The following is a 22,901-nucleotide window of genomic DNA, read 5'->3' as shown; positions in this document are numbered from 1 at the left end:
CCTGGCTCTAAGGTGCTACCCTTCATCGTGATGTTGTCACAGGTTCGTACCTCCAATCTCAGGAGTTGACAGGGCTCCACGATGTGTGCGGTTTCTGAATAGGGAGGTTGAAGTCATTCGACGGACCTCGTGAAAGGGGCCTTGGTTGGAAGTCCAATTCCTGAGATACGTCGCCTCGCGCTCCCGAAGTGTCGACGTTTAACCCCTTTTGCACGGCCTTTTCAGGGGCAGCACTCGTCACAGTTACCGAGTATGTACCTGAACTGGGATCGAGTTTGTTTAACGACACAGTGGTCTTCGGGTTGTCTGTTGAATGGCCGAATGTTTTTGAAGATATCGCGGCATGAACCTCTTGTATGAACGGTCGCAAGACAGGGATACACTGGACGATGATGGTTCCAGTAATCTCGGCCGAAAACCTAGTGTTATTGTCAGTACATGTGTTCTCCGGTTATTGGTTGCGAACCGTTGTCGACGCATTGTGGGCGTCGCGTAGTGCAGTCCACAAGGCCATCTAAAACCAGGTAGTATGTGCTTACCATATCATAGATACACTTCTCCTCCCTGGAAAAGAAACGGTATTAGTGAGACTGAGACAACTTAGTAATTGGGGGGTGAAGGGAAACATACAGAAGTATAGTGCATCTTTGTCCCCATAGACATCCCGTCCCACCCACCACGTTCTGACAGCAGACATAATGGCAACGCTGCGTAGGTTGATATATCAGTATCACGGCCAACAAGTCTTTCTCTTGGTGCAAGACTCACAACATTCCCAAGCTCATGGTCAATGCAAGACCAATTTTCTCATACTTGCGCATGCGCAACTTCATCGTGATGGCCCAAGGGAAGAGCGCCAGGACAAAGTCCATCAAGATATTGTAGACTGATAACACGAGTCAGCGAAGTCCCTTTGCTCGATTTCGGCCCAGGCTTACTATTTCCACCTTCCTTGAAGTGATCAAGGAATTTAGAGTCGACGCAATAGTGCGGCCGATACCACACGTCGTAGTCAGTGTCGTCACATTGCCTGGCCCACTGAAAAAGGACTTTGATAAACATGTACGAGTTCATTGTGACGATGATGAACCACAGAATGTATTGTTGCCATCGCTCGGTCATTCGGAGCAGAGACACTGCAAAGGCTGTCTTGGATATGGCCTGGCCGACGAGGGTCCCGCAGGATGAGATGTTGATCAGTATGTGCATGCGATCATCCCATTCCCCCTTGGTGACATATCCGGTCGCGAACTCGACGGAGATCAAAATATCGTTGAAAAGTACGACGACCTAGAGAGGACATTAGACTGGTCTGTCTCTTCAGACGATGGGACACTTTGGTATTGGCATACCCAGGAGAAAATGAGAATGTAATCATCCCACCACAGCCCATGTCTTCGGGTCATCTTGCACCATAGGCGGGCGGCCAGGAAGACGGTGGTCGTGGCGAACAGGCTCCATAATCCCGCATTGACCTCGTTCGTGGGATCGACCAAGATCACGCTGTCCTTGAAATTACTACGAGTCGAAATCATTGTCAACAGACGGTGCAGAATGTTGCAACCGGCCAAAGAACAAACATTGAGCTGGCTGGAAATGAAGATTTTCGGGACTCTATGTAGGAGACATGGGGGCCGCAGAATGACTTAATCCAGGAGCCACCTCGAGAAGTGATACCAGCCTGCGCCCCCATGGATTTCATTGAAGTTTTGTATCTTGCTTCAGCCCGCCCGGAGCCGTGGCTCGTACCCACAAGTATCGTCAGCTCATCCCGGAGGCGTCAGTCTCGGAATAAAACACCTTGCGTGACATGACTCGGAGCCAGGATCCCGCCAGCCAAGCCGTTGGGTTGGGTACCAAATTAATTGCGAGTTCGTTGGCTTCTTTTTGGCAGACCGCACCTCGCGGAGAAGTTACCGGTTTCGTCGAGGCTGCCTCTGGGCTCTCTGGCCGGTGTGTCGCCAGCCAGTGTAGCGTGCAGGCGGCCGTGCTCCCTCGCGTCCACTCTGCGCGGAGCAACCCGGTAGCCCCTTTCCTGCAACAGTGTCATGCAGGAAGCCACTTTCGCTAAGGATCGTAGTGGCTGTCATCGAAAAGTATGTCTCACACATTGGTGCGTGGGTGCTACACATTGGTGCGTAAAAAGTGCTCGCTCGTGGCCGTCGGCGCAGAGCCTCGGCCGGGCTAACGTGCGTGGCGCTGCAGCCATCAGGGCAGGCTGGCAGCTGGGTGGTTGTAACCAGGTTCCATGCTGCAGATCCAGCTGTTTCTGAGAATCCCGGGTGCCCCTTGAAACGTCCTTGGAGCGGCACCACGTGCTTGGATGTCACCTCGTCACATTGCAGAGCGGAGCTGGTACGAGTCGAGGGCTTCCAGTGCGAGTCGTCGGATTATTTATGGAAATTGTTTCGGTTAAAAGACGGGACATTTCGTCTTTGGGGGGGAAAACCTCCGGTCCGCCATGTCGTTCTTCACGCGGTCCCGGGATTCCCCAGAGTTCCGTAATCTGGTTTTTGGGCTTGGCGAGAACTGCGTACGTCAAATCGAATGCCCGTCATGGGGTTCGTCCCGAATAGAACCATAGGGGTTGGATCCGACCTGGTGGGACGACTGCCCACAAGCCTGCAACTCTACCGTTATTGCGGCAGTAAGTGACAAAGTTCTGCCCCGCTTAAAAGCACACTTAAGAAGCTAGGCTAGTTCTTTCCATAGTAGTAGATCGGCCTAGAAGCAAGCCTCCATTTCTGCCCATGTCCGTGACAGGATCGTGGATGCAAGGTTGGTCTTGGACGAAAACTCTCGCGCAGCATAGCTACCGCGCTACAACGAATCGACACACTCGAGTCCGCAGAATTTTCAATAACAGAAACAAGCATCCCTGCAAGATAAGGAGTTGCACGATGAACCTCACTTACACGGCCAGACCTGCAAGAGAAGGCAGCATCGTCAGTCACAGTAATGTTTGGGAAAAAGAATACTCCAAACGGGCCTGTGCACCGTGACACCCTTGTGCAGATGACCCGTCGAAGGCCACAATCGCAGAATAAGCGACGATTCAGCACAGCATTGTTCCACCTCACACGAGCATTGTTGATATTTGTGCCTTCTCTCTTGTGGATCTCGCGGGAAGAGGGGCCGCATGATGATTTACAAGTATGACACGCTTCCGTCGAACCCACTTCAAACATCAATTGCACTGGATTGTCCCATACACATTCGTACGCCCACTGTCTCCGGATCAACCTCATTGGCCACGTGGAAAAGCGCTAGCGAGAACGAATGCATGCTGTAGTTGTGGCCACAAACAATGTTTTGATTCTGGATACACACTATCACAATACATTTCGCCTGAGCTCGTCTTTTTTTTTCTTCTTCGTTTTTTTTTTCTTGAAAAAAGGTTCCTCGGACATGGAATTTGTTCTGAGGCACTCATCATTGAAAGTGGCCCTACACCAAGCAGTACCCTTTGTGAGCTCGCCGGATTTTAATCATGAGTCCAAATCCAATTTTCGGTACGTATACTGAGACTAAAACAAAAAAAGACTATGCCCGGGGAACTGGGAAACCCATTGTAAAGGGTGCAAATATCTCTTTTTAATATTTGATCTGACTTTGACACCTCCTTTAAAATCAGCCAGCCCCTTCAGCTACCTAGTACGTAAGCTTCCACAATGAACAGTATTGAGACGAGATTTCAAGAGCGGCAAGACTTTTCGGGCTCGTTCCATCTTTCAAAGTCAGCCCCAGTCTCCAACCGCCAAGTTCAATGTCCTTCACATTAAGAAACAACGTTGAGCCTTGGCAATAGTAACCATAATCCTCAAGGCGCGAGGAGAATAAATATCATAAAATACGTAGATTTCCGATGTGATTCGATAAGATGAGGAGATGCGAAAGGAAACCGTCGCTTCCGAGAGGAAAGAACAGTTAGTGGGGGCTTGGCCGGCCCATGGCCGGGGGCCTCTCGTCCGGTGCCGAGGTTATGCACCGCAATTAACGCACCTCTAGTGAGTAGCGTTACCCAGCATGACAACATATCCCCACCGACAGTGCTGAGGGCTTCAGTCAAATAGTATCCTATCTTACTCACTTACCAGGCAGTCCATTTCAACACTGTCGAGGAGGCCAATTCGCCCACACAAGGACGCACGAGAGCTCTTTGGCCTACGTGTAAAGTCGGGTTCTCCGTACAACATTTTGCAAACGCCAGAGCCATGGGACCGCTCAAGCCGCATTGGACACAGCCGTCCCACCCCCACTTCCTACAAGTCATCGTCAGTGACAGTGAGGCCGAATTCACCTCCAAGAGCGTGTCCACGGCCGCCGCGGCCCCCTTCAGCGTCGTCGCCAAGCTGTCCTTCCCCCCGTGCACCCTGGCCGACGAGCCGACCTACGCCACGGTCCAGGTCGACTGTAACAGGCACATTAGCCTCAACAGCGATCTGCTGTATCTCAACCACTCCTGCGAGCCTTCTCTGGTCAGTCTCCTCCTCTTCGAAAGCAACCCGGGGGAGAAAAGAGCTCGGCCGGTTCTGAAAAGACGTGTTGAAGAGAGCGGGGAGTGTGACCATGGTTGAGAGAGATGCTTTTGAGAGGAACATTGTCTTACGGTACCGCGGGGATTTATTGACCTAGAACGCGCACCTGTACAGATCATTGATACCGCCAACATGACCATCCTGGCTGGCCCCCAGGGCCTGAAGCCCGGCGATGAGCTGACTGTTTGTGTGACTTCGACCCCTTTCCCCCGTCCCACCCTTCCCCTTCCCAATATTGTCTTCTGAGACGGACGGGTCAACTTACCGCGGGCGCTTCTGCCACTGAAAAATGTATAGTTCTTCTACCCCTCTACGGAATGGGACATGGCGCAGCCGTTCGACTGCTTCTGCGGCTCGGCCGCCTGCCGCGGCAAGATCGCCGGCGCCAAGGACATGAAGCCCAAGCAGCTCGAGGGCCTGTGGCTCAACGGCCACATCCGCGAGCTCAAGGACGAGCAGGCCCGCGAGGAGGCGGCCCCGGCGGCTCTGCCGGGCTACGTCGGCGCTTCTTCCCCGTCGACCGGGTCGCTCACGGCTGGGGCTGCGCGTCGCGGCCCCACTTCTCGCGAGCTGAGCGGCGAGATGGGCGGCGACACGTTCGTGGCTTGAGAGGGGGCCGGGGGGGGCGCCGTTGTGGGGGGTGGGGGGGGAGGCTGCAGACGTGGGAGATGCGAAGAAAAGTGTTGTTGCGCGTGTGGTCGGCACTCAACTCCGGCCCTGGATACGGGGACTAACTTGTTTCGTGCTCGAGCTGCTTTGTTGATTTGTGCTCAGTTGTGTTTGCGTTGCGATAGGATCTCAACATCCAGACATGAATAAAACGTTGTCCACAGAGGGCTGCACGAGTTCATGACTACACCCCAGGCATGGACTCAGGGGTATGTGTACTGCAAGTAGCACGCTCTTGTCAAATCACATTTCCTGAGATGGAAGCAGGCAGGCAGGATGACTGGCTGAGTTAGCTAAGGTTACATCGCGTGGAGCTGCGGCTGACCGGCGGCCTCGTTGGCATATTGGCGCCCCTGAGGCACCCTATCGCGTGGTGAGTGCTGGCCTATATCAGGCTGCGAAGCAAAAACTCTTACTGTAGAAACTCATCCTTTGTCAAATACCCCTAGTCGTCGCAAGCTTGAAAGTGACCTTGTACGCTGCGTATCGCATACTCGGTTCCGAAGATGCGTCTTCTCAACACCACAACGTTCGAGCTGGTCTCCAACAGCCCCTCCGTATTCAGTCAAGAAGGCTACGCAATCCTCTCGCATCGATGGTTGGGCTCGGAAATCACATTTGAGCAGCTCGGGCGACATGTCAACGCGCTCCAGGCAGCAGGTACCACACCCTTGGAATCACCTCAGCAGGACAAGATCCGTGGCGCATGCCAAACCGCCAGGGCCAAAGGGATCAAGTGGATGTGGATCGACACGTGCTGCATTGACAAGTCGAGCGCTGCTGAGCTGTCTGAGTCGCTGAACTCTATGTTTCGGTGGTACCGCGATGCCAAGTTGTGCATTACCTATCTGTCAGATGTCATCAGAAAGGGAGCCGGCGCGGAGGACTTTATCAACGAAGCAGGTCATCCCTCCGTATGGTTCTCCCGTGGCTGGACACTGCAGGAGCTCCTCGCCCCGCGCCACCTCGAGTTCTTCGACAAGAATTGGGACCCAATGGGCGACAGGGCCGAGTTGGCGGAGCACATCGAGAAGATCACCCGCATCCAGAGTATATACCTCAAAGATGGGACGAAAGAGGACTTCAGAAGTGCATGCACTGCCACCAAGTTCAGCTGGATCGCAAACCGCCAGACGGAACGCGAGGAGGACATGGCGTACAGCATGTTGGGTCTCTTCGGCGTCACGATGGACCCGCGGTATGGAGAGGGCTGGGGTGCGTTCAGACGGCTGCAGCAGGAGCTACTGTCAAGCTCATCGGACGAGTCACTGTTTGCGTGGAAGATGGTGCAAGCAGACGCCGGGCTGCAGCTCCTCTCTGGGGCCAGTACACAGCAGCAGGAAGACTTGGGGGAGAACGAATGGGGTCTTCTAGCGGCGCGCCCGGAGTGGTTCAAGGATTGTGATCAGATGACGATCAAATGTCCGAGGAGTAGAAAACAGTACATCGAGAGGCACGAGGGGGGTTTCTTCATGCAACCGAAGGGGGTGAAGATCAGCGTCGGGGCCAATTTGGGGCTACGTCACGAAACTGGACGTGCTAGCATGGCCGCGTTTATCATTCTCTTTTATGCGACTTTTGGGATGCTCCTTTGTATGCATTTAGCATATGACTCTGCTTCGTTCAAGAGCGACTTCCGGTATACCCTCAACTGCTGGGACCGGGATGAAGCCGGGGGTGTGGTTCGCGTCCAAATTTGGCTGCGTGTGGCCTCCGGGAGCAGAATGCGCGCAGGTACAACCATTTTGAAGCGGGTTAGATGTACAGATGTGATTCAGGATCGTGACAGGAGACGGCCGAGTCGCACGGCATTTTCGGCCATAGTATTACAGCCATGGCCGTTGGCACCATAGCGCTGGAGCCGCGCATGCTTGAGCAGGGAAAATCGAACTCATTTGTCTATCCTAACTACAGCGAACTGCTCCTCGAAAGACTCACGCAAAAACAGTAGCATGCGTTGAAATCTGAACCTTGAGTCTGACTGCTTGTTCAAATTAAAGCGAGGATGGAAATGCTGATGCGACTCATCGAAGTGATGCTACCCTGAAGTTGATCATTTCACTTGTACAAATGACAGGCCTTGTCACAAAATCCAGGGGTTTGGTTGAAATTTTACTCATAGCAATGTTCTACGACTTACGTGATAAAAGCCTTCTCATATAGCTGATTTATGCGAGTTTTGAACAATTCCGTAGAACGTTGACTTCACAATATAGAATTTGATCAATCCTTTGCAGATCCAAGTACATTTTCAGCGACAGCGATTGATTCGTGTTACTCAGGTGGTCCCGGAACGAAGGAATGCATGCACGAGTAAAAGATCTGAGCTTACGTGCCTGGCCCCCAACCCGAGCTGAGTTGTCAGCGTGGCGTTCAAAAATGACCAGGCCTCCCAAGCTGCAAATGCTCACCTTGTTCTATCGTCAATCTCATAAACCTCAGGTGCCCCTCTTGACTGTCAGGCAGCTCCTGAAATGAATCAAGTGATAGCTGATCCAGCTCGATCTACTAAATCGCAAAATATGGCTCCTACTAGTATACCTGAGAATTGAAGCCTTCCAGAGGCCATTCTTCTTTGGTTTCTGCAGGTGTTAGGCGCGGTAACCGCCATCCTTTTTGGAGCCTTTGGAATTATGTCGTGGCAAGTTGCAGACGAGGCGAATCAATTGTCAATGAACGCAAACTCTCAGTCTGATACTGCAAATCTGGTTGCTTTAGTAGCGCTGTGTGCCCAACTCGGAACGGGAGACGATGTAAGTCCATTGCGCTCAGCGAGAGTGCCTACAATCACGAGAGATATGCTGAGAATATATAATCCATAACCAGTCTCTCGTGGGTCTTTGCAATGGCTTGCGAGTCGCCGCGGATTCAAAGATATCTGCCATTGCCTCATCATATTTCGGCACAATCATACCTACTACTACTACCTCATCAACACCAACGTCTTCCAGCTCGGTTTCGTCCTCGCAGCCTTCTACTGAGACAGCGCTACCTTCGGCTAGCCCTGGAGAATCCTCAGGAGCAGCAGGCTCATCTCTAAGCTCTGGTCAGAAACTCGGTCTGGGCTTAGGCCTCGGCTTAGGTTCTGTTGTAATTTTCATCAGCGCCATGACGGTGTGGGCCATGGTTAAGAAGAGAAGATCTCCTCCAAAAGTACCACCGAAGACCCAGTGATGCCTGGCATGAATTGAGGTAGACGATACTGGCCGCATGAGGCGGGGAATGGAATAAGTTGTGAAGTAGAGCTGACAAGAACAACACAAAAGAGACACACAAAGCTGGTGTCAAGAGGATGAAAGCCAAGAATTATGTCATCCTAGGTGATCTAGTTCAAGGTGCTATGCATATATGGGTGTCAGATGCGCGGACTGTGCCATCCTGGGCTTCGCTGAACTGCTGAACGGGTATTACCTGATGTATATTCGGCTATTTCTGAAGACCTCAGGTCCGCAAGGCCGAAACCAAGCTCGTCGAGTTGTCATTGAGCTCAAGGTTTGTTTGGTCACGTTATTAATACAATCAAGGCTTATAATAGCGTCAATTTGTGCTGTGATGTTCATCATTGACGTAACTGTCCTTGTTGTTACAATGTGTGTAATTAAGATAGCCTGTCCTGGATTATATCACGAGTGGGGGCTTATTCGTGGATCAGACCAATTCAGCCGGTCGACGAGCAAACTCAAATCGCAGACCTCGATTACGTCACGGGAATTTTCATTTCTGTAATTAATTTGGAAGGTCACCTGAATGCTTGTGGTGGGTTCCTCCACTCACATGGTGTTTTCGCGTGCCAAATCCTGGAGGACTGACCAAGGTGTGGAAGTCCGACTTTCCAGCCTTTACTGAATGTGTCCTAACATGTCTACTGAGGCTACACGCAGCAATTTCTAAGTTCTCACAGAAAAGCTTTAAAAATAAATTAGAGGTTGCGAGATATGGCTGTCTGAGGCTTAAACACGAGGCATAGCTTTGCGTGGGACTGAGGCACGCTGTTGCTAGTAGAGGTATGAATCCTGGGTAGCAATACGCGCCGTTGGCCTATGGGGCAACATCTTGGGCTCATATGTCATCGAAGATCGTGTTGGAAAAAATGAAAGAAGACGGAAGACAGTGCAGCGATTGCACAATGATTCACACCGCAAGGAACTCCCAGATATAGTGTGTTTGTTGTCACATGAAGCTTTGTTTCGATGCCCAGCTCAAGAGCCTAGAACAACGCTTGCGTAAACACGCAGGCCCAGTCATGCTGAACTTTCCGATCGCAAACGAGCACAGCTTCTGTCTCATTGAATGATTGGGCAGGGTGGAGAACATTGTTTGGCGCATTGAAGGCTCAACGTCGCTCAAGAGTTCGCCAAGGCGGCTGTGTGGTCTTGGGTACGCTGTGTGGTCGGCTGTTTCAGCCACCGCCGGCGCCTGGGCGGCGGCTGTCGTTTGCAATGATGTAGCCATCTCACCAGTCTGGTTCCTTTTGGCCGTTGCCGCAAGAATAAGGTTCGAAGACTGGCCAGCTTCCAAGCCGTTGCTATAGTAAGCACGGCCTGCTTGCGCGAAGACTCGGACCCTCTTTGCAATATAGCGATCGGCGGACTGGCCTACGTCAATTCTTCAGCTTAGCACTAGCTGGGTTATATTGCCTAGATGAGCTCTACCAACTCTATACAGAGTTGGACGTCGCCCCGTGGGCTTCACCGGCGGCTGTTCAGTCTTGGTAGGAAGGCTGAGCGTATGCAACCAGCTTCTCTTGACTATCGTCGAGCTACCAGAATAGAAACCACGAAGCGCGGTCACCGGGTATAAAGACTTGGATCCTCCTCACCTTGATGAACAGAAGCCAACTTCTATCAGTATCATCCAACAACTAGACGTTCTCAGTAAAAGTCATCTGATCATCTTGCTTCTTCTCCCGCACAAATCTTCTCCCTCAACATCTTCAAACAACATGAAGGCCATTCTCGTCCTAGTTTCACTTTTGGCGTCTGCCATCGCCTCTCCCGTGCAAGTCCGCCAACTTCGCAAGGACGAAGCCCTCTCTATTCGGGGAGGTTCTCCTGAGTCCGTCATCGCACGGCATCTGCCCATTGCTCGACAGGTTATAGAGGAAATCGATGAGGATACTGGACTTCCAGACTTCGAAGATGACGAAGATAATGACGGGACTATTGACAGCCTGGACCAGGATCTTGATGGCGATGGAATTTTGAATTCGGTTGACCCAGACGATGACAACGATGGTGAGCCAGATGTGACTGATAACTTGGACCGTCGGGACGACTTGGACCTTCCCGACATTCCCGACGATATCGATTTGAACCCCTTCGACAAGCACTAGACTGCTAGATGGGAGGAACCAGTTAGGTGATGTGGTCACGTTCTGGGGGAAATACCGAATGACCGAGCTGCTTTATTGCTTCCATGGAGTCTTGGTTTTCTTTTCCCTTCTTGAGTTTGAGGTGAGGGTGTCTGGCAGTATGTTCAAAGTTTACCTCTCTCGCAAATGACCCCGGGTGGTGGGATGCTTTCAATTGAGGGATGTCTCTCGCGTCATTCGCTTCGGCAGATACCTAGAAATTCAACGTCAATGACAAATCGGAATCAGTCACTACCGCCCAGTCAAAGCGCTACAAATGTGCTCAAGCGACTGGACACTTTTGCAGAGAACGCTGTAACTTCCGGTCGATCTTGTAGGAGGTCGGATTGTCAGTGCTAAGCACATAGATATGGTGGTGGACTTCCTGTCTTGGAAGCAAGGGACCAAGTGACAGCCGTGGGAGAAAATGCTAGCCGAAAGCATTGGCGGACGAGGCTTTTCCTCTCAATCTGGAACCAGGGCGCATGGTATGAATTACCATGAGACAAGCTGAAAGCGCAACCCGAAGACAGCTCCTGAGGCTGCACTCAAACCAGCTGGCGAAGCAAGCAGTTTGAGAAGACAGTCACTAGTTCGCCATCATGGGGCGTAGATATCGGTGCGCTTGCCCGAGGATGAGCATGTAAAAGCTGGGGTACACGTTTCAGAACCATCAGTGTTCGAATCGGCTTGAGGCATCGTTGCAGCATGCGGTGAGGAAGCCCGAGAGCTGAGACGAGAAATCAAAGCATGTGGTGATTGGTCTGCGAGGGGCAATTGCGTAGCGGCACAAGACATTGTGTACCCAAAAATAGACGGTGGCAGCATCTCGCGGCTCGTATAAAGTGATTGGGTGCTGTAGAACGTGGAAATCAATTCGGGATGAGGTCTCGATAGATAGATGTCTATCGAAGATCGCCTTTGCAGACTGGGCATAGCCAAGTCCAGCCTGACGGGGGTTTCAAGGATTCGATAATTCTCGCTCGTGGCACAATGCTCCTCACATCACTCGTACAATCAGATTCAACATCTCTCATGGCTCATCTCTCTTTCCGTATTACCACATGTCTTGGTGTCGTCTTGGTTTTTGTACATTCCTCTTCCATGCCCGAGAACAGGCTCAGTCATACTTAGTAGAGCCCGTAGCTCGCGATGCAATGTTGACAGCGTCGAACAGCTCGGAGCCAAGTTGGTAAATCATGTAGGAGGGAACGACGAGCCAGGCACCACTGCAAAAGGGCATTACATTAGTCCTAGATCTTGTTTGAAGACCAGGAGGAGGCGGGGTTTAGAAACTCACTTTGGAATGATCCATAGAAGAATAAGATCCCAAGGCTTGTTGTGCCCAATATTGTCAAAGCCGGAGAAGTATTCATTCAACCAGTACAAAACAGTCTTGCTGACTGTCATGACACTGGCCGAGAACCCAAGCAGCACGGCCAATCCAGCCTGATTGCCAGCAATCCTCCTCCTCTCCTTGGCATCCCTCAGCCCAAGACTGCCCGCAGCGCGATACCAGATTATGAAGTAGGCAATGTACATAACGGTCTCGATGACGTTCAGTGTGCCTTGGGCCGCGGTGAAGCCATTGCCTAGGTTGAACTGCTTGAAGCCGTACATATGATCAACCTCGCCGTACAAGGCATAAGGAGTCCAGAATGGTGCGTGTGCCCATCCTCCGGGCATTGTCGCGGGGCGCCCTAGGACGTAGCCGGTGTCCCATATTACGAGTGGCAGGGACACGAACAGCCAGATAAGGGTGGTGGTTGTTGGGGCGTGGGACCATCCGGCCGGAGGAGCGGGCCTCGGTGCTCGTTGCTTGCGTGGAGAGACTCTTAGGTCGGGGGCATCCATGTCGAGGCCTGGAGTGAGGGCACGAGAGGCGGAGCGCGTTGCTACCATTTTTGCTGGAGTGCGTGTTGTGGCCTTGAACTCGATTTCGGTGAAGGTCGTTTGTATCGTACACACGTGTCTGTTTCTTGCCTCAGAAGACCCTCGCAGAGTAAGAGGGTGTTGTGTGGAGGAAAGCAGAGGCAGAGAGACGCGTGGGATCTAGATCAACAACACCAGAGATGGGTTGAAACGGAGGGACGGGATCTCGAGCTCCCCGCGACAGTTTCTGCTGAGTAACGGAGATGGAGCTCCGTGATTGGCCATTGAGGTCCCCCATCCCCCCACTGACAAGGGTCTCGTGCCTCCTCACGTCGATGCAACATTGGGACAGTCGTGCGGAACTGTGATATGGTGTGAAAATGCTCCTGTTGCTCGATGTGTGCACAATATGACCGTTGCTTGTGTAAGTGCACAACGGACTGAGATAGGAACCGTTGCTCACAGCCTTTGACTTGGTCTACTGTGCAGACCGTTTGCTCTAAGCTCTCAAAATTGACGTCATAAGTGCGCTCACCCACGAGAGCGAGCTCCTGTGGATTCCTTGCGTGAAAGCCTGCCCACACGGGTGCATGGGATTGGGTTCAGCGATGGCGACATGGTGGAGTCTCCAACCGTCGACTATGATCTCCCTTGATGCCTCCTTACACATCTTCGCACTTGTATATGTCTGTCCGCAATCGACTGCAAGCAATCAACCGACACATTATGACATCTGCCCGCCCAACACCAAGCACAGTCGCCGGGCACTTGGCTGGCACCAGTCAATCATGGCATGGCAAGGTCACTCCTGATGGGCCGTTCAAGCCAGAGAAAGACCGGTATCGACTATACATTGGTAGCTTAACCCTTAGAAAACCACATGAGAGAAATATATTCTGGCTGTCAAGAGCGTTCGTCTAAGCGTCATCGCAGGACTCTTTTGCCCTTTCGCCCATCGCGCCAACATCGCTCGCCATCTCAAAGGGCTGAAAGACATTATTCCTGTTACAGTTGTCAAGCCATATCCCAAAGGCGACGAGAACGGCTGGCCAGGCTGGCAATTCCCGTCCTCCGACTCCGAATATCCCGGAGCAAACGTCGATCCCCTCTTTGGTGCAAAGTACCTCCATGAGCTGTATTTCAAGGCTGATCCCGAGTACAAGGGCAGATATTCTGTACCTCTTCTCTGGGACACCCTGACCAACACCATCGTCAACAACGAATCCACCGACCTCCTGCGTGACCTGCAGACTGGATTCAATTCCATTTTGCCTGAAGCAGATTCCAATGTGACGCTCTATCCGGACCATTTGCAGGGCGAGATCGACAGGATCTCAGTCTGGATGCAGCGCGACCTCAACGTGGGCGTCTACAAGGCCGGCTTTGCGACGACCCAGGAGGACTACGACAAGAACGTCCCCGTGGTCTTTGCCGCACTGAACAAGCTAGAGAAGATCATCGCCCAGCACGGCGGTCCATTCATCCTAGGGAAGGATCTAACCGAGCTGGATGTAAGAGCTTATGCGACGGTCATCAGGTTCGACACTGTCTATGTACAGCACTTCAAGTGCAACTTGGGTACTATCCGGCATGATTACCCCCAGATTAATAACTGGCTAAAGAACTTGTACTGGAACGTCCCGGCGTTCAAGGAGACAACTGATTTCAAGCATATCAAGGAGAACTATACCAAGAGCCATGGCGATATCAACCCGCGCGCAATAACACCTCTGGGCCCCTGGCCGGCGGTCGAGGAGGGCTTCGAGAGGGATCTGAGCAAGGTGCCGACTGGAGGGGTCAAAATGCCCCTAGTAATCGAGTTGGAGGAGAGTTTGTGAAGTATTTCAGGAAGGTCAATATGAGTTCTGCGCCGACCCTCGGTCCTTCCTCAACGCTCATTCGGTTTGTGGGAGTGCGATCCTAGGCAGTAAGAGCCGGCCAGCCGGCCAGCTGTGTCTAGGGTGGATCTAAACACGATCTTAAACCTAATTGATGAATCGATGATGAGCTTGGAGTGTCGCCTGCATCTTAACTTACCAATGCCGAGGACCCATAGCTTGCCGCTGCAGGCACCAGCTTAAACTCGTTGGTCATTGGTGGACAGGCCAGCGCTCCCCGGTGTGGTGGTACGCCACGAATGTCAAGCATCTGACTCCTCAGGGGGCTATTTCGCTGTAGCCTATGGACTTGCAAGGACCAGCAGGCCATTACGCACCGCCCCAAACCTCATGCGGCTCCAGAGACATGGGACATCACTCACCCATGTCTTGCCTTCTGCCATCTGGAGAGATCTTTCTCCTTTTTACCCTGCCAGCCAGCCAGCTGGCCAGCAGCCAGCAGAATTCAATTTTGCTGAAGGATTCCGACCCAAGACGCCGGGATTCCCGACACGGTTACAAGCGTACGTTAGAGCCCGTCTAGCCCGTCTATTTTTGCCGCAGAAGCATCAATTGACTTCCTCTCCCCGGGGCAACTCCAGGGCAAACCCTGTGTCTGGCCAGAAGTCCTAGGGAATGAAAGAGACTAAGATGTGAACAATAACTGCCTCTCTCTCTAAACTCCTGCAGACATCATTGGCCATTTCGTGTAATCCTCCCCCCTTTGATAATATTGTGGCTTTGAATGGAGGGCATCCAAGCCCGGAAAAATCGGCCTCGACAGTCAGCTTCGTTACCAAAGGGCCATCTTGACGACTGGACGAACCGGGCTGTGCTTGCAGTATGCTAATTTTCGGGTAGCGGTAGTGCCGTTACATCAGATCTGCGCATCTCAGTAATCACCGGGACCGATATTACACAGTAGGAATGTCAAAGCCATGGTCCAGCTGTGGGTTTCTGAATAACTATATTACTTGCCTAGTCCGTACCAGCTCGAACTGGCCGTCATGTTGTCCACACCTACTCTCAGACCTGTCAAGAGCAAGTGCCAAGAACTGGCCTAGCCGATCCCTAGTTCTTTCATCATGGTCTCCTCACTTCTCCTCGTCGCCGCCGGTGCAGTGACTGCATCGGCAGCACCAAACCTGAAGCCAAGGGCGGACCCGTCAGCATACTGCTCTTCATCGGACAGCACTTATAAGCTCTCCTCGTTCGACGCACCAGTCTCAGGCGCCGGCAATGCCAATGGCATGTCAACATGGCAACTCACCATCGACGACACATCGGCGGGCCACAAGCAGAAGATCACCGGCTTCGGTGCTGCCGTCACCGACGCCACAGTCTCGGTCTTCAACAGCCTCAGCGACTCAGACCTGTCTCGATTGCTGGATGAGTTGATGACTAGCAGTGGCGCCGATTTCAGTCTGATGAGACACACCATCGCCTCTTCAGACCTAAGTGGTGACCCGGCTTACAGCTACGACGACAACAGCGGCAACGTGGACACAAGCTTGAGTGGTTTCAACCTCGGCGATAGAGGCAATGCGATGGCTTCTCTGCTCGCCAAGATGCGAAGCCTGAAGTCCGGCCTGACGATCCTCGGGTCGCCGTGGAGTGCACCTGGCTGGATGAAGCTGAACGGTGTCCTGTCCGGGACCACCGTGAACAACAACCTCAACCCCAGCTACCGGGATAGCCTAGCCAAGTACTTCGTCAAGTACCTCCAGGCTTATGCCGCCGCGGGAGCCTCTGTCGATGCCATCACCATTCAAAATGAGCCGCTTAACAGCCAGTCCGGCTACCCAACCATGTACGTTTACGCGGATGAGAGTGGGGACATCATCAGCCAGAATGTTGGTCCAGCACTCTCTGCTGCTGGCCTTGACACGAAAGTCTGGGCCTATGATCACAACACAGGTGAGAATACTTCAATCTTGTATGACCAACGCTCCAACCATACTGACACGCCCCAGACGTTCCATCCTATCCCCAAACAGTCCTGGACAAGGCATCCGCCTACGTGCCGGCCGTAGCCTGGCACTGCTACGCCTCTAATACAGACTGGGCCACCCTCACCGACTTCCACAACACAAACCCAAACACTCTGCAATATATGACCGAATGCTGGACGTCCCCCTCGACCAGCTGGTCATCCGCCGCCGACTTCACCATGGGACCCCTCCAGAACTGGGCGTCGGGCTCGCTAGCCTGGACACTGGGATCGGACAGCACCTACGGCCCGCACCTGTCCTCTGGCGGATGCGACACGTGCCGCGGTCTGGTCGTCGTCGACACCTCAACCAGGACCTACTCGTACGCCATCGACTACTACATGATGGCCCAGTTCTCCAAGTTCATGCCCAAGGGCGCGACTGTCCTGAATGGCACGGGCAGCTACTCTTACAGCGACGGCTCCGGCATCCAGAGCGTGGCCACGCTGAACCCCGACAACACGAGGACGGTCGTCATCACCAACAAGTTTGGCAACGATGTCTATGTCACGGTGTCGACTCAGAGCGGGGAGAAGTGGAGCGGCCGTGTGTTCCAAAACTCTGTGGTCACTTGGGTGCTGCCCGCTTCGGGCTAGGATTCCGGGGCCGTAAGGCGCCACTTGACACTTGTTTGGGTAGTGGGCCTCTCTGCTCTCCTAATCATGGTTTGATTCAATGTAAATATAAACATAAAAGAAGAGATTATGTCAATCTATAATTTGACACTTGAAAGTCCTAGCAAAGATGACACGGGCCGACCATCGTTCTCCCGTCTAGCCTCACCATCAGAGCCGAGGACTATAATGACCTGCCAAAACAGTCGTAGCACTGCTTATTCGGGCATCAAGAAGGCCTGAGAAGATATTTATTAATGCAGACTCGTGTCTAATAGGCAGAACTTTCACTTTAAGCACCCAAGGCTCAGTATGGCCCCGGGCTCTGCTTCCCCGCGCCACTGTAGTGATTTATAAAGTCAAATATCTCGTTGTACCACACCATTTGATTGGCTGGGTTTTCAATGATGTGGCCCTCATCAGGAAAATTGAGCAACTTGCTGGGCACTCCATTCTGCTGCAGGAGGTTGAAGAGCATGATGCCCTCGGCCTCGGCCAGCCTGTAGTCTAGCGAGCTGTGAACGACGAAATGCGGCGTCGCCCAGTTTTCAACGTATAGGAGCGGGTTAAAGTCATAGTATGGGTTTCCTGGCTTGAAGGCGGTTGAGTTTAAGGGTCCCAGGAAGTCATTGAACGGGAAGTCAAGCTGATCTGTCGCGCCCTGTGCTTGTGTAAGAGTGGCTCCCTGATGTGTGACCAAGGCTTTGAATCTGCGACCGAACTCTTGTCCTTGGATCCTGTTTTGAAAAGACTGTCAGTATTGCTGTGGCCTGACAAGATCGAGTCATCTGAGATGGCGTAGAATAACTGACCAATTGGACATATAGCCCCCAAAGCTGGCGCCAGCATGGATGCCGTTCTCCACATCGACAAACGGCAAGTTGTCCTTGACATATTGCCAGCAATTGATGATATCCCAGAATATGTACGAGCCCCAAGTCCCGTAAGCGGCGTCGGTCAAATTCTGACCCCATCCCCAACTTCCGGTTGGGTTGGGCGCAACAACGACATACCCCTGATCTGCCCAGACCTTGAAGTTAAACTGTCCTTCAAAACCCCACATGTTGAAACTGGCAGCCTCCGGGCCACCATGGCTGATGAGCGCCAGTGGATATTTCTTGGAGGGGTCAAAGTTCCTAGGATAGACCACCCAAGCCTGTTGCTGGGTTTCCGAGGTGTTCGTGGTGTAGTAGAATTCCGAGGCGATTGATGAGTTCAAACCTGCGGCAGAAAGGATCGGGTCTGCCTCATTTGCTCTAAAGTAGGTATGTTTGACTGCTTTGGCATCAAATCTCACGCTATAAATATCGCACGGAGTCCAGAATTTGGTGTCGGTGATAAGCAAAGTGTTGTTCGGTAGTGCGTACGCTCCAAGCACTGTGCTGCCGTACGTAAGGTTATAGGGCTCATACGATTCGTTCGCGGTGATAGGCAGGGCAAATATAACTCCTGCCCCTCGGTCTGGTGCACCTGCGTAAATCCACTCCGAGTCCAAACTCCAGCCTACCTGGAGCGGAGACCGGTCCCAATCGCCAGCAAGTCGGGTTATATTAAAGTCTGCAGTTGAGCCATGCAGGAATGTTCTGTTGGAGACTTCGGCAACATATATCAGACTCTTATCGTTTCCATTCGTGATGCTGTTCATCTGGGTATAGAGAAGCTTCGAGCCATCCGGAGAGAACTTAGGAGACGACGACAAGCCCTGCGCCTCAGGGTATGCTGACGCATCGCGTGGGTTTACTGGGACCGCGTCAGCCGCCGTACCATTAAATGGAACTACATAAACTTGGGAGCTTGAGTAATTTGCGAGAGGGAGGTAGATATCCTTGGTGTTGAATGCCACTAGAGTACCGTCAGGCGCAAGATCATAATCGTTGAGGTCAGCTGAGCCAGAATCCCGCGGGCTTTCGGCACGGTTAATGTCGCAAATCCCCGAAACGTAGTTGGTGAGCTCGCCATCGAGGCTATAGGTTCCATTTACCAGCTTCAAGGTACCACCGAAGACGGCGTTTCGTTGAGGTGCGATCCAGTGATTCCAAACACGGACGTAGCTGCTATTGTAGATCCTGCCGCTGCTCCCACCTACCGAGACGGGGTCAACAACATGCATTGGATTGTAGGCTGACCCATCTGGATTGGCCTTGGAGTACAGTAAGAAGTTTATGCTACCGTCGGCTGCTTTCACAGCCTTGAGGCCAGCGTATGGCGCAGGTAGTGTCGCTAAAGGTTGAGGAGGTCCCAAGGGAAGCGGCATCTGCTGTATATAGGCCCATACTGCCGTCGATTTCTGCCTGTGAGCCATTGATGTAGAGGATACTAGTACACCTGGGGCCAACGAAGACAACCTCTGAGATCTCAGAGCCAAGATACCATGTCGAGATATCGCCAGTTGTCAGGTCGAGGAAATTCCAAAAGACAGTGATCCCAGTGATGAAGCCGCTGCCTTCGTCAAAAGTGAAGTTCGCGCCATTGACTAATGCGAATCTCTTCTGCAAGTCAGCCGCTTTAGTCTGAAATGTGTGGTTCTTGAGGGTCGTTTCGGTAGAGGGGACGTTGAGGTCTTACGCCAGTGGGGTTGGGAATAGCAGGCTTGTATCCATTGGTAGAGAGCGACTCCAGGGGCGTCAGAGCAAGAACATTGTGAAATAGAAACAGAGCCGCCGCCCCCTCTCTCAACGTCCTCAACATTGTTAGCCCTTCATTCAAGTCAGGCCCTTGCGTTCGTTAGAACAAACTCTATCCTTTAGAGTCATGGCCTAGGGTACTGGAAATGATGATCTTCCTTAAATACTTTCATTCACATACTTTAAGGGCTTGGTTTCTCTTACGGCATATTTGAGAAATTTCCACATTATCGAATTTACTCGGCTATGCGATGCGTTCCAGCTGAAAGCCACCTATACTCTGCATCACAAACTATTGTTACAGTTAGGGGGCACGATTTACTGAGTGAACTTGGAATGCATGTTCAGTTATTTCAGATGAGCGCCATGTTGACGCTCGGAGCAGTTGGATTCCACCTCGCTTGATTCTAGAAACTTAAGAAAATTTGGCAGATGTCTCAGCCTAGGTTTACGTGGCGTGCAGGAATGGCGGCTGGAACACCTCTTCTGGAGGGAGGCAACAAACCAATAAATTAGACCATTACATGATTGGGTATCCCTTCAGTCATTTAAGTCTTTATTTTGTTCTTCAAGATGGTTCAAACTCGGAAACTACATGCTCTATTGAGAACCAAGACAGGGAAGAAAATGCTTGGCCCCTCAAATCTACTGGACCCAGGGTCTTACCCTGCAATGGAACAACTTTGACCAGAAGTTTGAAAGTGACCAATTTCAAGGCACAGACTCCTTGAATCCTTTCCTTGCCTTGAAATGGAAGACACAATCTTCGGAATTGTAGCTGAGAATTGCGAAGCCTCAGAGAGGAATTCGAGTGACAATGACATATTTGCTAAACCTGAGAACAAATGGGAATTCTTGAAAGTGATTTATTTAGTACTTATCATTGATGTCTCTTTTTTCCCCTTGAATTCATTCAGCTTTTAAAAGCCTTCGATCGAAGCCAAATTGACCTGCAAACCTGAACTGCATATCCATGGATTGAGTACCCGATTGTTGACCGTAGAAGGGAAGCGACCTCCAGGATTTAAAAATGTTCAGCATCCGCAACATAAATTCCAACATCACAATGATGACTATGGGAAAGACAGATTTTGCTTCGGCATCCTCTGACTTGAAATTTGGGGTCGGATAACACGTGCAGGTTGCTTCCAGCCAAGGCCAGCTTCACCTGCATCATGCGGGGTGGGAAAATAGCTGACTGACGAGATGTGTTTGGGAGTTGCTATATTAAACTCGGGTGGACATCCAGCAATTAAACCTAAATGCAGTCAAGCTTGGACTGCTGAGAGCTGAGCTTGCAATGTGAATTGTGTGTGGTAGCCCACGTCACTGCCTTAACCTACTGCATTAGGTAGCATTCATGGTTAGAAAGAGCTTCTAGCCAACCATGTTGAAAGCGGCCGCCAAGACGGCCGAATTCTTGCAGTGGTTCCAGGACTAAGTACCCTCGTGTCCACGGCCCGTGACCTTGAGCAGCAGCCGACGAAGCAGGTGTTGTTGTAAAGCAACACCACAACACCCACTTGCTTCGGGGCCCAGGGACCATAATAAAAACAGTCCCTACGCTCCCTTCTAACCAAATACACTGGCTACATTCTATCCTACCTGCAGACACGTTGTACTACGGCGACTTTATTTGCTTCTCTGCGCAAGCGCGGTTGCACCTCACCTAGACTTCAAGCTGTTCACTCGCCGTTGGACCGTGGTTGCCCGACTCGACCACTTGCTCCACGATTGTACGTCGACTTGAAGACATGAAAATTTGCGCTCTGTCGTTGCTCGTTGCGGCCGCAGCTACTCAAGCGGTCCCTCCCAACATCACACAGCCTACAAACCCCCTCCCCTTTAACGGATGGTACGCCGATCCCGAGATCCGCGAGTACGATTCTGTTTTCTGGATCTTCCCCACCACCTCTATAGTTTTCGAAGATCAGAAGTGGTTCGATGCCTTCTCCTCGCCGGACCTGATCAATTGGACCAAGCACCCCAACGTTTTGACGACCGCGGCCATCAGCTGGGCTCAAGATAGCCTATGGGCGCCGGCTTCCATCCGCGGCAGAGATGGAAGGTACTACTTCTATTTCAGCGCCAACGGCCTTCGAAGTCAAGATGCCACTGCCGGTCTAGGAGTTGCGGTCGCCGATGTCCCCGGGGTGAGTTGTCTCTTTTTTCGCATGCGCCTTTGTTGAGCCGGGAGATGCGGAACGGGGAGGGCGGGAGTTGTGTGTCCGTGCAGGTAACGGGATCATCCTGACTGACGACAAGCAACACACAGGGGCCTTACACGGACGCACTGGGCCGCCGTCTTGTAGACAGCATCATCAACGGGGCGAATCCGATGGATCCGGATGTGTTTGTCGATGACGATGGCGTGATCTACTTTTACTTCGGCGGCAGTGCCGTAAATGTCGCACTTCTAAACGAGGATATGATCAGCTTCCGGCCGTTTCCAGATTCCAATTCGACTTTCAAGGACATCACCCCATCCACTACCTTCGTAGAGGGCACCAAGATCTTCAAGCGCAACAACATCTACTACATGACGTGGTCCGAAAACGGTTACGGCGATCCCACGTATCAGGTTGCATATGGTACATCTACTTCACCCCTCGGACCGTTTACGCCGCGAGGTGTTATCCTGTCGCAGAACCCGAATGTCGCGGTTGCAACTGGTCACAATGGCATTCTGAATCTACCGGGGACAGACGAGTGGTATATTGTCTATCACCGTCGGCCACTGAACGAGACAGATCCGAATCATAGGGTAATTGCTATCGATAGGTTGTATTTTAGCGAGGACGGGGGGGTTGAGTCTGTGGTGATAACTTGACTGCAGTGAGCATGCATTTTCAAGATATCCTTCTTCTCTAAGCGGGAAAAATTCCGGTAAAGCAAATGATGATATAGATAGCGTCCGTTTCAAATACACTACTAGGACAACACCGCCACACTTTCAAAAATCGCAACACGTCATTGCGGAACGCCCTGTAGCTTACTTACTTCCTCGTCTAGAAGGTTGTCCGACAGGAACGTATCCCGCATGAAGTTATCCCACTGGAGGTTATCTCTTATGGGACGTACTAGTAGAATCGTCTTCGAAGTTAGGAGATTGAGAGTGTTGACAAAAGCCCATTTATGAGTTTAGTATATCGTGGAAGAGAGTCGAATTGCAAAATTTCAAAGAAATAAATGCGCGTTTGTAATGATACCCACATATTTTTGTTTATGTAGGGTAGGTACAATTGAGTACATGGCGTTCTAGACTCTTGCAACACTCCGTTTCCCAGCAACCCAAGGCCCCAGACTACCAGATCTTCAGAGAAGACTAAAGGAACAAACCCCCGATACTTTTAGTCATTCCGCCTA

The 22,901-nt window shown here is 51.8% G+C and overlaps 9 protein-coding genes across 9 annotated transcripts; 6 read left to right on the top strand and 3 right to left on the bottom strand.

The window, feature by feature from the left end:
- Window positions 1-58: 58 nt before the first annotated feature.
- On the bottom strand, window positions 59-1,535 carry J7T55_014138 (uncharacterized protein; the record flags this gene model as incomplete). The annotated part of the gene is made up of 6 exons (XM_053132189.1): window positions 59-419; window positions 540-564; window positions 631-707; window positions 769-886; window positions 939-1,290; window positions 1,353-1,535. 6 exons carry the CDS (start codon window positions 1,533-1,535, stop codon window positions 59-61), a joined length of 1,116 nt encoding a protein of 371 aa, XP_052989739.1.
- Window positions 1,536-4,214: 2,679 nt separating this feature from the next.
- Window positions 4,215-5,147, top strand: J7T55_014137 (uncharacterized protein; the record flags this gene model as incomplete). Its single annotated transcript, XM_053132188.1, has 3 exons — window positions 4,215-4,478; window positions 4,653-4,727; window positions 4,836-5,147. 3 exons carry the CDS (start codon window positions 4,215-4,217, stop codon window positions 5,145-5,147), a joined length of 651 nt encoding a protein of 216 aa, XP_052989738.1.
- A 566-nt stretch (window positions 5,148-5,713) lies between these two features.
- J7T55_014136 (uncharacterized protein) lies at window positions 5,714-7,158 on the top strand (the record flags this gene model as incomplete). The annotated part of the gene is made up of 2 exons (XM_053132187.1): window positions 5,714-6,889; window positions 6,997-7,158. The coding sequence occupies 2 exons, from the start codon at window positions 5,714-5,716 to the stop codon at window positions 7,156-7,158; spliced, it is 1,338 nt and encodes a 445-aa protein (XP_052989737.1).
- Window positions 7,159-10,149: 2,991 nt separating this feature from the next.
- J7T55_014135 (uncharacterized protein) lies at window positions 10,150-10,539 on the top strand (the record flags this gene model as incomplete). The annotated part of the gene is made up of 1 exon (XM_053132185.1): window positions 10,150-10,539. The coding sequence occupies one exon, from the start codon at window positions 10,150-10,152 to the stop codon at window positions 10,537-10,539; it is 390 nt and encodes a 129-aa protein (XP_052989736.1).
- A 691-nt stretch (window positions 10,540-11,230) lies between these two features.
- On the bottom strand, window positions 11,231-12,459 carry J7T55_014134 (uncharacterized protein; the record flags this gene model as incomplete). Its single annotated transcript, XM_053132184.1, has 3 exons — window positions 11,231-11,321; window positions 11,688-11,786; window positions 11,858-12,459. The coding sequence occupies 3 exons, from the start codon at window positions 12,457-12,459 to the stop codon at window positions 11,231-11,233; spliced, it is 792 nt and encodes a 263-aa protein (XP_052989735.1).
- A 696-nt stretch (window positions 12,460-13,155) lies between these two features.
- Window positions 13,156-14,267, top strand: J7T55_014133 (uncharacterized protein; the record flags this gene model as incomplete). Its single annotated transcript, XM_053132183.1, has 2 exons — window positions 13,156-13,285; window positions 13,441-14,267. 2 exons carry the CDS (start codon window positions 13,156-13,158, stop codon window positions 14,265-14,267), a joined length of 957 nt encoding a protein of 318 aa, XP_052989734.1.
- Window positions 14,268-15,391: 1,124 nt separating this feature from the next.
- On the top strand, window positions 15,392-16,893 carry J7T55_014132 (uncharacterized protein; the record flags this gene model as incomplete). Its single annotated transcript, XM_053132182.1, has 2 exons — window positions 15,392-16,223; window positions 16,280-16,893. The coding sequence occupies 2 exons, from the start codon at window positions 15,392-15,394 to the stop codon at window positions 16,891-16,893; spliced, it is 1,446 nt and encodes a 481-aa protein (XP_052989733.1).
- Window positions 16,894-17,218: 325 nt separating this feature from the next.
- J7T55_014131 (uncharacterized protein) lies at window positions 17,219-19,763 on the bottom strand (the record flags this gene model as incomplete). The annotated part of the gene is made up of 5 exons (XM_053132181.1): window positions 17,219-17,648; window positions 17,724-19,131; window positions 19,187-19,400; window positions 19,477-19,582; window positions 19,717-19,763. The coding sequence occupies 5 exons, from the start codon at window positions 19,761-19,763 to the stop codon at window positions 17,219-17,221; spliced, it is 2,205 nt and encodes a 734-aa protein (XP_052989732.1).
- A 1,453-nt stretch (window positions 19,764-21,216) lies between these two features.
- On the top strand, window positions 21,217-22,864 carry J7T55_014130 (uncharacterized protein; the record flags this gene model as incomplete). Its single annotated transcript, XM_053132180.1, has 4 exons — window positions 21,217-21,271; window positions 21,330-21,688; window positions 21,811-22,299; window positions 22,823-22,864. The coding sequence occupies 4 exons, from the start codon at window positions 21,217-21,219 to the stop codon at window positions 22,862-22,864; spliced, it is 945 nt and encodes a 314-aa protein (XP_052989731.1).
- Between the last annotated feature and the right edge of the window lie 37 nt (window positions 22,865-22,901).

This window comes from Diaporthe amygdali (assembly GCF_026229845.1).
Source record: "Diaporthe amygdali strain CAA958 chromosome Unknown NODE_30_length_622097_cov_64_914702, whole genome shotgun sequence".
NCBI lineage: Eukaryota > Fungi > Ascomycota > Sordariomycetes > Diaporthales > Diaporthaceae > Diaporthe > Diaporthe amygdali.
This window is presented reverse-complemented; position numbering and strand designations above follow the sequence as displayed.